Here is a 15539-nt window from a genome sequence, read left to right on the forward strand (position 1 = left end):
GAAATGTAGCATGTCTGCCTGAACTGCTGATTTACTCCATCAATTTTTTTTTCAAATCTCAGATTTCCAGTGCCTGTAATTTTCAAAAAAATAATTTAGCACTAAGATGAAGAAGCCAGACTTGTGAAATCAGCTAATTTAATAAAAGCCACTCATCAAAAGAAGGTCTCTGGCGTAGGAAGGAACTGAAGATGCCGTTTTAAACCGGATAAATACGAAAAGCTGGAGCAACTCAGCGGGTCAGGTAGCATCTCTGGAGAAAAGTAATAGATGACAGTTCAGGTTTGAAGAAGGGTCTCGACCCAAAACATCATCTGCTCCATTTTTCCAGAGATGCTGCCTGACCCACTGAGTTACTCCAGCTTTTTGTGCCTATCTGAAATTTTTTGGAGTCTACGTAGCTCAACTGTGCACTGCTTTCAGTCACAAAATGGCTCGGCTTATTATTAATAATGTTAAAAATGCACGTTGAACTATTATATTAAATACATACCACTTGGTTCTCCATCTTTGTAAATATGACATTGAGCATTTGTGTAAGAGTAGCTTTTGCTGTAGTTTGATTGATAAGATTTTTACTGGCAAGGTAAATATTGTAGCATGTCCTGACAGTCTGTAAGATCGTTCCTTCATGGATCGCAATGTACGATGACGTCACAGCAGTGAGCAACGCCTGAAATAATGAACAACAGGTTAATGAGCGATGATGTTTTACTCAAATTGTATAGATTCCAATATTACAATTTAGTTCATTTCCTGATCATTTTCAAACATGTGTAAACCTCACAATGTAGCAACAGCTTAATTAGATATTTTATGGGATCTTGAGCTCTGTAGTTACTCCAGCGTTTCATCTCCTTAATTTACTAGCGACTTTAGAGATACACCTGAGCTTGATCCTGACTACGTCTGCTGTCTGTACGGAGTTTGTACATTCTCCTTGTGACCGCGTGGGTTTTCCCCGGGTGCTCCGGTTCCTCCCACACTCCAAACATATTTTGTGTTTGCAGATTAATTTGGATACAGTAAAAATTGTAAATTGTCCCGAGTCTATAGGATAAAGCCAGTGCACGGGGATAGCAGGGACACGGTGGGCCGAAGGGCCTGTTTCTACGCGGTATCTCTGAACTCTGAACACAGACTAATTTGGGACCAGTTTGGAGTAGATGGAAGCAATATCTTTCATTACATGACCATAACAGACTCAGGAGTTCAGAATATCAACCAGACCAAAATGAAACTTAGCATGGAGAATTAAAAAGAGCAAAGAATCTTAAAAAACTGAGTTTCAAAATAGTTGAACTGCTTTAGATGTAGTATCATATAGTAACAACAGCAAAAGCAGCTACCTGCACGAAGTTAGAAGCACGAAGCAATAATTGTTCAGAGATCATCCTACCACAACCAGGGAGCAGTGCTGAACTACTATGTACCTCTTTCAAGACCCTCGGACTATCCTTGATCGGACTCTGCTGGCTTTACCTTGCACTAAACGCTATTCCCTTATCATGTTTCTATACACTGTAAATAGATCAATTGTAATCATGTATTGTCTTTCTGCTGCCTGGTTAGCACGCAACAAAACACGCGACAATGAACTAAACTGAAACTGATTTAAACAATAGAAAAATCATTTGAGCTTATAAGTATTAGATCTTCAACATGTGCACATGACAGAATCTGTGGATATACTTTAATTAAACGTACCTTAATTATCTGCAGTTGCACACCTTCATCCGTTTGAGTTCCTTGAAAACATCCACAAATGGTTTCAATAATCCTATCAATTAGCCTCTTTCCAGATGAGCTGTCGGGGGCATTACCCGTGATATGTCCATAAGCTAATAGCTTCTGCAAAAAAAAAGCCACAAGGATGAACTGCTTTGTAAACAACAAACTGGCATGATGGCACAGCCGTAGAGCTGCTGCCTCACAGCGCGAGAGACCCGGGTGTGATCCTGAGTACAGGTACTGTCTGTGCGGCCTTTATCCCTTCTCCCTGCGACCGGGTGCTCCGGTTTCCTCCCACATTTCAAAAACGTGTGGGTTTTAGGTTCATTGGCTTCTGTATAAAGTGCCCATTGTGTGCAAAATGCGAAAAGTGGGCCAAAGAGTCTGTTTCCACACTGTATGTCTGAACTAAACATATCCAAACACATTATATCCGAATAATGGTCTGGACAAAATAAATATCAGCAGAAGTTAAACTTTTACAGCACCCCAAACATGTACAGATGAAATGTTGTAATATGAAATGCTCAGGTAATATTTTCCTTATTTGAGAAATACATTAACAATCTATAAATTAGTCAGTGTATTCTGGGAACAACCTAATTGCAGTTTGGTAAAGGGGTGCCTGTGGTGTGATTTCACAGTTGCTGGCTCCGATGATTCTTCTGTGCATTCATCACACTATATATATGACCTGCTCATTCCAAATAGGATCAGCTTGTGAAGGCAACCACACTACATGCAGGTAGGAGTGTTATCTGGTCTTGGTTGTTATCCTCAATGCACTGACATAGAGATCTGCATGTGCTCCACCTTCCCCTTGCACAACAACCTTTTTGCTGCCTTTGTAATTCTGCTCCTATTCTCGCCCTATTAGTCTGGTTCAGTAAAACACCGAGTCAAGCACTGGATCAACTAACTTTATTTTCTAATCACAAAAACACTACCCTATCCGATCCTTGTCTCTACTCATCCAAGCCCTTTAGCCATGTGCAAATAGACACCTCCAGCAGGTCAGCACAGTCCCAAGTGCTCCCCCAAAAGATCAACACAGTCTCATGTCCTCTCCCCTCTTGTATACCATATCAGACCCGCGGCACAAAATACATGGGGGGGGGGGGGGGAGAAGGGTGGCAAGCCATACAAACCAATCATAAATAAAGATCATACAATACATGAATTGACAGTTCCCTAACCCAATCACAGAATATCCCGTTACATTGTTTCTACAGAAAGTTCCTAATGGAAGACAGTTCCTAAGTAAATAAATATTTTACCAGGTAATATAACAATTTAGGCAAGGCCCCTCACCTTGACCAATCACAAATAACAGTGCAAAGACCATGCAACATAGTTAACATAACCATTCCCCAACCAATCCTCATCATGCATTTGCAGCAGGACCCAGATCCTTCTGCAAAACCCTCATACATATTATCAATTAAAGGACATCTGGACATCACCCCCTGTACTTAATTTCCTCCCAGGACCCAGACATTCTGGAGCCATGATCCTCATGGTCTTTGCAAAAAGATGCCAAGCAGGTTTTGCAAAGAAATCCTTCATTTTGTCAGACACTAAAATGGCCAATATTAGCTTCACTTAAATTAATTTATTTACATTATAGAGGAAAAAAATTGCTTGAATAGAGCAAGTGAGCAAACATTACAAAAATTACAAAAGATGGAAAATACGTCAGAAAAAAAGCAATGCAATAAATGAATAAATGATACTTTGAGAAATATTGAGAACAGCAACACGCACTTTGAAAGCAGATAAACATCGCAAGCCACGGCAAAATAATTAAGGCAACTGGCAATGAATAAAAGATGCATTTAGAGGTGCATAAATGGTTGATTCAGAATGAGATCAGCTGGGAAGGATTCCAAGTTTTTGCCTCTTGGGACTGACAGCAAATCTCTCAGAGGTGAAGAGAAAAAAAAGGAATAATGCTGTAAACGTGGAAGCTTTTTCCACTGATCCCAAGACTAATGCAGATTGAACGTACTTATTCAGAAAATTAAAGGAAATATTCTTATTGGTATCGGCCCACTTTCTTAGTTTTTGTTTAATTTTTCAATGTATCAAATTGATGCAAAGGATAACTTGTACTGCAGTGTGACCGTGGCTTTCTGTGTTCAACTTCAGTCTCAGAATCATGGAGCTGTACAGCATGAAAACTGGCCCTTAGGCCCACCTTGTTCTTGCCGACCAAGTTGTCACATTGGGTTAGTCCCATAGTCCTCTAAACTTCTCCTATCCATATATCTATCCATCTATCTAGATGTCTTTTACAAGTCATAATTGTACCCAGTTCTGTAGTTACTTTTCACAGCCATAGTAAGTTACAACACTGTTGTAGCTAAGCAACTTCAGTGTAATTGGCTGAACTGGAGATGTCTCAACCGACTGCGAATCGGGGTCGGGCGGTCAAGGGTGACAATGCACAAATGGGACTACATCGAGGGTACAACAACCTGTGACACACAGACTCAGACAATGCGACAACTACTGCAATGCCCATTGCTGGATAATCCATGTACTACTGCAGACCTTGGGCTTAACACTCCAATAGCGCAACGATGTGTACAGCAGTGGCGAGCAACTATACAGCATAAGGACACGAAAGAAGAAGAGTGTAATTGTAAGAGTGTTTATTCATCATTTGCCACAGGAATGTGGACCTACGAGATACCGGCAGTTTTTAAAATAGTGAATAGGGAAACGCTTTTAGAGAGAGAAAACATAAACTAGAAAATCAGGAAGTAATTAAGGCCAGCATAATAGGAACGCGGGTGTTTGAAACGGTAACTGCGGCTTACATATTATGTGCATTATTATTTCAGACATTGGGTTAAATGCACATACCTGCAAGCAGTCCAAAGATGTGCTGACGATACGAGGGGATTTCGATTGACAAGCCAGCTCAAATGGAAGAAAGTACTTATCTGCCTCGATGAAGTTTGCTTTCGGCAATGCAGAAACATCTTTGTCTCCCGCTCTAAAGAAAAAGGAACCATTTAAAAAAAGCCAAAAGATGTTTTCAGAAACAGATCTAGAATATTTGCAAGAGAACCAATATCGTTTATGAATTTCCTGGAAAATTAGAAATGATGCTTGTCACTGAAACGAAGCTATTTCACGACAATTCGCATCATAACACACATCGTTATGATACAAGAAATCTTACCGCAAAGTTTCATTGTAAACATGACTGATACAAATGCCAATCAACAATATTTCACATCTACATTCTAAAATCTATTTTTAAAATCCACTTCCATAGGATTGGCCACATTTGATTGTATTAATAGGAGTTTATTTGCTGGCTTATAAAAGCTGGTTACCAACATCTCCATTTCAAGGGAACAGCTAACAATGACACATTTAAACTTTCAGTAACAATAGCAGTTTGTCCTACCTTTGTTTTTCTATCTCAATTTTTATTTCTTCTGTTGAGAAAAAGAGAAAAGCAAAATGAGTTACCACGTTAAGAAGGTGAAAGATGTACTTCAATTATGTGCTGCTTTCAATATAGTCATTAAATTGGTACTATGAACATTTCACCACTGCGCACCTTTGCGAAAATAGCAAATGGCCAGAATTAGTTTCAAACTCCACACATTAAATGCAAATTGTTTTATAAAGTCAGTAAAGTACTAAGTCAATATGCGAATCCGTGTATCAAGACCAGCTATCAATGCCGCAATGGTTATTTACAGATACATTTACTAAGATTTCACTTCAATAAACGCATCAAGATCAAAATCAAGCTAACCAATGCAGGGGTGGTTGAAACAAGAGACACTAACACTGTTACTAATATCAAAATCTAGTGTTCAAATCCCTTTAAGATCATAACTTCTCAATTGGATGTAGTTACAATGTAGCTGAGTAGTCCAAATCTTGAAGGTCGAGAGGCATCCAACAGTTGTGGGCCACTTAGAAAAATCGAATGTGGTTCTGATAAGAAACCAATTCAAAATGATAGTAAACAGCAATAATTTTACAGAGGCCACATGTCTCAAATTGAGCAAATCAATTTTCTTTGGGACTAAGTGTGGAGAGAAAGTAGGGTGACTTAATTCATGGAACGTTCGTACCAGAACAAATGAAATTAGCAGGTTTTTTCTGTTGGGACACATATGAACCTGGCTGCGACAGCACCTCAACAGATCAAGATAAGATGCACTGCAGTTAAGGACTCATACATTCAGATTTACAAGTAGGTGAGCATCATTTTTGCTATACGCTATCATTTTGAATTTGTTTTTTATCAGAATCACATTCCTATTTCTAAGTGGCCCACAGCTGTAGAATCTGTACAAGAGTCTCGACCCGAAAGGTCACCTATCTATCTTCAGAGATGCTGCCTGTCCTACTGAGTTACTCCAGCTTTTTGTGTCTATCTTTGGTTTAAACAAGCTTCTGCAGTTCCAGAAAACACGACTCATGCTGAAAATCAAAAGAAACACTAAATGTTGGAAACCCCTGCATTAAGGGGCATCTAAGAGAAGAAAAGATCAAGGTTTCTGGATAATGTGGATCACAGAAGGTTCAGGTGAGGCGACAATTAAACATTATAAAAGAAAGTCAAAGTCAGAGAACAATGCAGTATTCGCAAGAATGATATTGAAAGTGCAAAATTTAGACTGCTTATAAGAATATGAAAAAAAATAATGGTACAAAGAGAGAAAACCTGGCTTTGATCACATACTGGGGCATATAACAGTAAAGTAACCAAGGTTGAAAACTACATTTTTAGGAATCTTGATATTTGAGGACAGAAGCAATAGAAAAACACAGCATCACAATCGGCTTGCCCTTTTCTGAGGAATAGATTACATGGTTTTATTACAGTTCTGAACAGTGCAAGTTGCGATTCTATTAATGTGGGGCAATGGCTGTTGCCGAGGCAGCAGCCACATGGTCTGGATAGGGCAAAGGCCTAGTCCACTGCCACAGAGGTCACAGGCTCAGTGGACACGTACACTCCATATAGATCCCCAGACAGACACATGTACACAACTTTGCACGTATCCTTTTACTTGGTCCACTGTTCCTGCACCAGTCTCCCTGGCCTCTGTTTTCATCTACAAACTGCTTTAGTCTTCCCCTCATCTCAGATCTCTCCCTACTCACTCAACGATTTCCCTTTATGCCCCCTACCTCTTCCTTTCCCTCTTAAATGTAAGGAGAAGCAAAAGGGTGACATCACCCCAGCTGTGAAGAATTATCTTATCTCAAAATTACAGGAAGCAAAATCAGCACAGGTGAAGAACAAGGAAAGTAAAGACCAAGACAGCTGGTAGACACAAAATGCTGAAGTAACTCAGTGGGTCAAGCAGCATCTCCGGAGAAAAAGGAAAGGTGGCGTTTCAGGTCAGGACCCTTCTTGTGACTGAAAATATCGGGGAGGAACCTGGAGGTACAAAATGGCCAGAACAAAGCTGGTTCACATCAGGTGCTTTGTTCTGGCCTTTTTTTTACCTCCAGTTCCCTCCCCTATACTTTCAATCATATGAAGAGTCCCAACCTAGAGATGCAGCCTGACCCCCTGAGTATCTATCTTCGGTATAAACCAGCATCTGCAGTTCCTTTCGACACCAAGACTGTTGGATGTGGTTGGCCATTGGCACCCCAATCGGAGCTACACTGTTGGAAAATATTAATCCAAGAAATATATATAGAGCTTACAACAAATATTATGACGGATTCTAATCATCAGAAATCTCATGGGAGAAAAGTTTAAGATAAAACTATAGCCAAAACCAGATCATAAAATCACTGAAACTCGAGATGCAGTAACAAAGCTTCATGAATGGAATAAAATTAAGTTTGTGGCAATTTATGCAGGTGGGGTCATCAGTAACAAACAGTATCTTATTGTTTCTCTGGAGTGAATACAAACTGAAATTACAGAGAATATTCCTTGTACATAGAAGAATCACTTAACTGCAAATATAAGGAGTAATATAAACTCGAATGTATCCAAACATTGAAAGAGGGTGTGGAACATGACCTATAGGGCTTCAGAAAAGCATTACATATCCACATTATGTTGGTGGAATCTGGACCTACAGATGAGTGTAAACGTCACATCTATTCAGCATGATTAAAAATGACTAAGAAGTTGGAAACCCTTGGCATGCAAGTATTCATCAAATTACTCCCACTCAAACCAAGAAGCTTTACTTTAATAGCTAATTGTGGAAATGATACAACAGGAAAACAAAGACAACATTGTTAGCACTGACTTAAACTCCAGTAGTTAAATTCATGACAGGTTAAAAGATCCCCAGTGATGAATGATGCTAAATGAAGTATGTTGCAAAACATACTTGGCTATTTAAGTATGATTATGATTAACACAATAGTTTGGCTCATTGCTGCCGGTTTTCTGGAGGAGTTGGGAATAATTAGTCTTCAATATCCTATTTCAGCCAGCACCATTTACATGATTCATTCACTCCGTCCCCACTTTATCACAGGTAATCCTTTCGTTCTCTCCACAACGCTGCATTGTTGCAACTTTAAACATTTGTGATTTCTAACTTTTCCGACTTCCGATGAAAGATCTCAATCCTGAAATGTGTAGTTTTTCTCTTCACAGATGCTGCCTGACCTGCTCAGCATTTCCAACATTTTATACTTTGCCTGATTCAAAATGTTATTTTTGAATATAATTTGACTATTCCACTCGCTAACAAGACTGGATACCTACCATGCAGTTAAATGATCACCAGGAAATCTCACCTCAATATTTTTCTTGTATCACAGCTCAGTTTAGAGCTGTCACAAACCAAAAGAATCTAAATTCCTACAGAAACCACAATCAACCACAAAGTAAGACAATTGCTCTGATTTTGCAGTAATATTTTATCAAAAAAAAAGGACAACCAGTTCAAAAAAGAAGAATTCTGGAATATCTTTCTGAGACTGGGAGATAGACCAATGAGCTACAGGCACAAGTATCAGTAATAGAAAATTTCAACCTGGAATTTAACAAAGCAGGTGTTAACTACCATGAAACTACCAAATGGTCATAAAAACTGTTACATTTGCCAACACCCTTCTAGGACGTACAACTGTGAATTTATGCAAATGTTGGGCCCACTAACGTGGTTGAATCCTCCTGAGATTGGAGACAATGAGAAAAGGACACTAACCATCAGCATGGACATAAACATTCTCATCCCAGAAACACCTTCAACTCCAAAAGATAGATAAGAGTCTTAACTAGCAATCAGTGTGGATTCAAAACTTGCAAATCAAATACTAACAGGATCTCATACAAATAATTGATATTTGTATGAGCATTGACTTCTCCAATTTCAGGTAGTCCCTGCTTTTTCCCTCTTTCCCCTCTCCTTCCCAGCTCTCCCACAGCCCACTGTCTCCGCCTCTTCCTTTCTTCTTCCCACCCCCTCATCAGTCTGAAAGGTCTCGATCCGAAACGTCGCCTATTTCCTTCGCTCCATAGATGCTGCCTCGCCTGTTGAGTTTCTCCAGCATTTTTGTCTACATACAAATAATTGATCAACTTTTGTCATGCACAAAATGGTAAAATCTGCATTGGAGTGCAACGTATCAAATCCCATCTCGCAAGGACAGAAAATAAAATGTTGCTTCAAATCTGAATGGTTGTGTCGCAGCCTGGCTCAGCAACTCAAAGGCCCAGGAATGAAGGAGATACTGACCTCCCCATAGTCAGCGAGCTACAGAAAGTGCAGCCTCAAAAGACAGCTAATATCAAAGAGCCACACCATGCTCTTACTTCACTCCTGCCAATGGGAAGAAGGTACAGGAATCTTAAAATTATGACTAATTCAAGAACAGTTTCTCCCCAACAACCATCAGGCTATTGAACACAAGTCATAGAATAATGCAGCATGGAAACAGACCCCACGGCCCAACTTGCCTATGCTAATCAGCATGCCCCATCTATACTTGTCCCATCTGCCTGCATTTGACCCATATCCCTCTAAACATATCTTAACCATGTACCCGTCCAAATGTTTTTCAAATGCTTTGATACGACACACCAATTTCAACTATGGACTGACTTTGGTTCCACCAAGTACTCATGTGTTTTTTTCTAAATTTTGCACTAGTATCGGTTATTAATTATTGAAATGGAAAGGTTCTGACATGAAACGTCACCCATTCCTTTTCTTTGGTATCGTCCAGATATTCTTTGGTATAATCTAACATCTGCTGTTAGTTTCTTCCTACACATAAATTATTGTATATTTGTATATTATATAAAATCAATGTTCATTGTAGTCACAGGCCTGTTGTGCTGTTACAAGTAGCAATGTGGATACTTTTAAGGCAGAGATAGATTCTTGATTAGTACAGGTGTCAGAGGCTAGGGGGAAAAGGTAGGAGAATGGGATTAGGTGGGAGAGATAGATCAGCCATGATTGAATGGCGGATTAGACTTGATCAGCCGAATAACCTAATTCTACTACTGTAACCTTATGACCAATGTTACTTCCCTTTCAATAATTCAACATCTACCTTGCTTTGGAAGGTTTAGTTTATGATTACAATCGAACCATACACAGTGTATATATACAGGATAAAGGAAATAACGTGACATTAGATGCAAGATAAAGTCCAGTAAAGTCTGATCAAAGATAGTCCGAGTGTCTCATATGAGACAGATAGTAAGTCAGGCCACTCTCTGGTTCTGTTAGGACAAGTCAGTTGCCTGTCTTTATTTCTTTATGACTGTTGGCAGGTCAATTTCCCTCCTGTGATAAATAAAGTTCTATCGTATCCTGTGACAGTTGGGAAGAAACTGTCCCTGAATCCGGAAGTGTGTGTTTTCACACTTCGGTACCTTTTGCCCCAATGGAAGGGCAATTGCCCGATTGTCAGACTGCCGATGCATATAACAATTAAACATTGTAGACTAAAAAAAAAATGCTGGAGTAACTCAACGTGACCGACAGCATATCTGGAGAGAAGGAATGGGTGACGTTTCGGGCCGAGAACCTTCTTGAGAGTGAGGGACAGCGTTGGAGAGGCACACGCTGCTGGTGTGGAAGCGGAAGGGGAATGGGGAATGTCGGCAGGGGGGAGGGTGGTGGTGGTGGTGGAGGCCCCACGGTTTATCACCACCGCTCCTGCAGCCGCCGGGCCGCTGCCACAGGCGGGACAGGGCAGCGTGGTGGTGGTGGTGGTGGTGGAGGGTGAGAGGTGGAGGTGGTGTGGACAGCTGTCATAGGCAATGTTACCTGGGCACCTTTCCTCTCTCCCCCCGGCCACTCACCCAGCGCCACCTGGCAGGCTTTGCGGAGCTGCGAGTGCTGGGCTTTCCTCACGTCCTTGTCGGCGAGGATTTTCTCCAGGGCGCGGGTCAGAAACATGTTTTTGGTCCGGCTGTCCTGGCGCATGATGCGGTGGCGGCGTCGAAGGAGAGCGGCGGGGAGGAGGAGGAGAAGGAGGAGGAGGGCGGCGACAGCGACGGAGTCCTCCTAGTCTTCAGGCGCCGCCATGTTGGCGGGTGAGCACGTGACCCCGCGGCCCTTCACACGTGACGCACACCCGACGTGCCCGCCCCCCCTCCGCCTCAGTGACCCGCCCCCCCCAGCCACGTGATCCTCTCAGCCCCCCCCCAGCCACGTGATCCTCTCAGCCCCCCCAGCCACGTGATCCTCTCAGGCCCTCCTCCCCTCCCCCTCCCCCCCTCCTCCCCCCCCTCCTCTCGCACGTGACCCAGCAGAGGTCAAGAGCAAAGATCATGGCTCAAGTGTGTTTTATTGTCATTTGTCCCCCTTCCCCCAAGAACGACATTACTGCAGAAACTTTATATCAAAGGTAGACACAAAGTGCTGGAGCAACTCAATGAGTCGGGCAACATCTCTGAAGAATAGACAATGGGTGCAGGAGTAGGCCATTCGGCCCTTCGAACCAGCACCGCCATTCAATGTGATCAAGGCTGATCATCCACAATCAGTAATAATAATAATAATAATGGATGGGATTTATATAGCGCCTTTCTAATACTCAAGGCGCTTTACATCGCATTATTCATTCACTCCTCAGTCACACTCGGGGGTGGTAAGCTACTTCTGTAGCCACAGCTGCCCTGGGGCAGACTGACGGAAGCGTGGCTGCCAATCTGCGCCTACGGCCCCTCCGACCACCACCAATCACTCACACACATTCACACACAGGCAAAGATGGGTGAAGTGTCTTGCCCAAGGACACAACGACAGTATGCACTCCAAGCGGGATTCGAACCGGCTACCTTCCGGTTGCCAGCCGAACACTTAGCCCATTGTGCCATCTGTCCTCCTTCCCCCAAGAACGACATTACTGCAGAAACAACCACCTGAAGGTGGAATGCAATCAAAAGGAACTGCAGATGCTAGTTTATATCAAAGGTAGACACAAAGTGCTGGAGCAACTCAATGAGTCGGGCAACATCTCTGAAGAATAGACAATAGACAATGGGTGCAGGAGTAGGCCATTCGGCCCTTCGAACCAGCACCGCCATTCAATGTGATCAAGGCTGATCATCCACAATCAGTACCCCGTTCCTGCCTTCTCCCCAGAACCCTTGACTCCGCTATCTTTAAGAGCCCTATCTAACTCTCTTGAAAGCATACAGAGAATTGTCCTCCACCGCATTCTGAGGCAGAGAATTCCACAGATTCACAACACTCTGGGTGAAAAAGTTTTTCCTCATCTCCATTCTAAATGGCCTACTCCTTATTCTTAAACTGTGGCCCCTGGTTCTGGACTCCCCCAACATCAGGAACATGTTTCCTGCCTCTAGCACGTCCAATCCCTTAATAATCTAAGGTACACAAAATTGCTGGGGAAACTCAGCGGGTGCAGCAGCATCTATGGAGCGAAGGAAATAGGCGACGTTTCGGGCCGAAACCCTTCTTCAGACCGGTTGATAAGCCCCTTAATAATCTTATATGTTTCAATAAGATTCCCTCTCATTCTTCTAAATTCCAGTGTATACAAGCTCAGTCGCTCCATTCTTTCAACATATGACAGTCCTGCCATCCCGGGAATTAACCTCGTGACCCTATGCTGCACTCCCTCAACAGCAAGAATGTCCTTCCTCAAATTTGGAGAGGAGACTAAAGGTAAACAGAAAGTGCTGGAGTAACTCAGTAACTCAGTGGGTCTCGCTTGGCAGCAGCAGTACAAAAGGTCTGTAAATACTGTACCCAATTGATAACACAACAAACAAACAAAAATAGAAAGGACACAATGTTCTGGAGTAGCTCAGCGGGTCAGGCAGCATCTCTGAAGAACATAGGTGATATTTTGGGACGAGACCCATCTTCAGACGCTGGTCTACACAAGTCAAGTCACTTTTATTTCTATAGTACATTTAAAAAACAACTCTCGTTGACCAAAGTGCTTTACATTGGTGGAGGTAGTAACGTTATACAACAGTGCTTCATATATTAAGTACATACATAAATACATACATATAGCCCTCCCTCAGAGGACGTCAAGAAAGGCTTGAGAGTAAAGATGAGTTTTAAGTCTCGACTGAAAAGAGTCGATGGAGGGGGCAGTTCTGATGGGAAGAGGGATGCTGTTCCACAGTCTAGGAGCTGCAACCGCAAAGGCGCGGTTGCCCCTGAGCTTTTGCGTAGACCGCGGGAAGTTCAGTAACCCCAAGTCGGCCGATCTGAGGGACCTGGAGGTGGTGTGGTGGGTAAGCAGACTTTTGATGTAGGTGGAGGCAAGCCCATTAACGGCTTTGTAAACATAAAGAAGGATCTTGAAATTTATTCTGAACCGCACAGGGAGCCAGTGGAGCGAGGCCAGAATCGAGGTGATGTGGTCCCTTTTTCGGATGCCCGTCAGGAGTTTCTCTGCGATGTGTTGGACCAGTTGCAGGCGGGACAGGGAAGATTGGCTGATGCCAGTGTAAAGGGAGTTGCAGTAATCGAGGAGCTCATTGTGTTGGAGTAACTCAGCAGGTCTCGCATACAGCAGCAGCACAACAGGTCTGTAAATACTGTACTCAATAGATAAAAACAACAAACAAACAAAACTAGAAAGGAGCCAAAGTGCTGCCGTAACTCAGCAGGTCAAACAGCATCGCAGGAGAACAAGGATAGGTGATGTTTCGGGTTGAAACCCTTCTTCAGACACCAGTTTAAACAAAAGGACACAGAGTGCTGGAGTAACTCAGTGGTGCAGGCAGCATCTCTGGAGAACATGGATAGGTGACGATTTGGGGTCGGGAACCTTCTTCACAAAAAAAAGACAAACAAAAATAAACAAAAGCCCCAATATAATGTAAAAACAAAACAAAAGCCCAAAGTCGTCTGTACAACCCAGGCAGATTATAGTTCAGCGTTTAGTTGAAGATTATAATGTTCAATTGCCTGATGGTTCACAAGTTCCCGTTAAAGGAGTAGAATTAGGCCATTTGGCCCACCGAGTCTACTCTGCCATTCAATCATGGCTGATCGCTGCCTGGTTGTTGGGAAGAAGTTGTTCCTGAACCTGGAGGTCACTGCTTTTAGGACTCCTGCCCTTTCTTCCTGATGGCAGGAGTGAAATGAGAGTGTGGCCAGGGTGATGTGGGCCCTTAATGATGCTGGCTGCCTTTATTACATAAAAATGGAGTACCTCACAGATGTCTGGGTTAAATTCTAATTGCCATCGCTCCACCATTCTTTCCAAATGATCTAAGTTCTTCTGCATCTTTTCACAAACTTGTTTGCTAGCTACTACTACATTAATGTTTGTATCATCAGCAATCCACCTACATTCTCCTCCATCTATGGCCGGCAACAGTGGTCCTCGCACTGATCCTGAAGTATCTAATTGGCCACATCCAGTCAGAAAAACACCAAACGACCCCTCCCTCTTTGTCCTTTTTACCAACATATTGGGTTCTGTTTCAAAAGATCATAAGTAAGAGGAGCAGAATTAGGCCATTCAGCCCATCAAGTCTACTCTACCATTCAATCATGGCTGATCTATCTCTCCCTCCTAACACCATTCTCCTGCCTTCTCCCCATAACCCCTGACACCCGAACTAATCAAGAATCTATCTATCTCTGCCTCAAAAATATCAATTGACTTGGCCTCCACAGCGTATTTCAGTCCTGTTTTAACAAAGTATTCTTTTAAATAAATTAGCTTCACTTCTTATTTATTGTATGGTTGAGAAGAAAGTTTGAATTTATTCAGCTTCTTTGTAAATCTTCCAGATGAACAACCACGTCCGTAGTGGCCACCTTCATATTTGTCCATCTTAAAGATTCCCATCTCTTTATATTTTGCCTTTTTGTTTTCTTGCAAGCCATGTTCAAGCATCATAGAATCTTGGAGCACAAAAATCATTTGGCCCAGCTTGCAAAAGTAGCAAGTTGTCCTGACCCAAAACAACACCTATCCATGTTCTCCAGAGATCGTCAACAGAGCGCAGCGGATCATCGGGACAGAGCTACCAGCCTTGGAAGGCATCTACCACACGCGGTGCCTCAGGAAGGCCCTCAGCATCCATAAGGACTCATCACACCCCTGCCACGGTCTGTTTCAACTACTTCCCTCCGGCAGACGTTACAAGGCCTTCTACGCCCGAACCTCCAGACTCAGGAACAGTTTTATCCCAAGAGCTATAGCGACTCTGAACCGGCCCTAATGAGTGCCCCCCCCCCACCCACCCCCTTTGGACAGTCTCCCTCAGATGGTCACGTCAATCAATTCAGCTTGTTTATTTATGTATTGTATTTATTTACCTTTCTTGTACATCAGTGGAGCTGCACACTAAATCTCGTTGCACTGACGTGCAATGACAATAAAAG

The 15539-nt window shown here is 42.5% G+C and overlaps 1 protein-coding gene across 3 annotated transcripts in view; it reads right to left on the reverse strand.

Annotated features, from left to right (window-relative positions):
* Window positions 1-11257, reverse strand: part of arfgef2 (ADP ribosylation factor guanine nucleotide exchange factor 2) — a 59066-nt gene extending 47809 nt beyond the window's left edge. For all 3 annotated transcript variants that reach the window (XR_004415433.1, XM_033041455.1, XM_033041454.1), the window contains exons 1-5: window positions 11012-11257; window positions 5153-5183; window positions 4600-4732; window positions 1708-1851; window positions 494-673 (exon numbers count right to left, since the gene is read on the reverse strand). Coding sequence is in view for 2 of the 3 variants with exons in the window: in XM_033041455.1 (XP_032897346.1) it covers window positions 494-673; window positions 1708-1851; window positions 4600-4732; window positions 5153-5183; window positions 11012-11135 (612 nt within the window). In the remaining variant the exon portion in view is untranslated. The remainder of the gene's footprint in view (window positions 1-493; window positions 674-1707; window positions 1852-4599; window positions 4733-5152; window positions 5184-11011) is intronic.
* Between the last annotated feature and the right edge of the window lie 4282 nt (window positions 11258-15539).

This window comes from Amblyraja radiata, chromosome 23, assembly GCF_010909765.2.
Source record: "Amblyraja radiata isolate CabotCenter1 chromosome 23, sAmbRad1.1.pri, whole genome shotgun sequence".
Lineage (NCBI taxonomy): Eukaryota > Metazoa > Chordata > Chondrichthyes > Rajiformes > Rajidae > Amblyraja > Amblyraja radiata.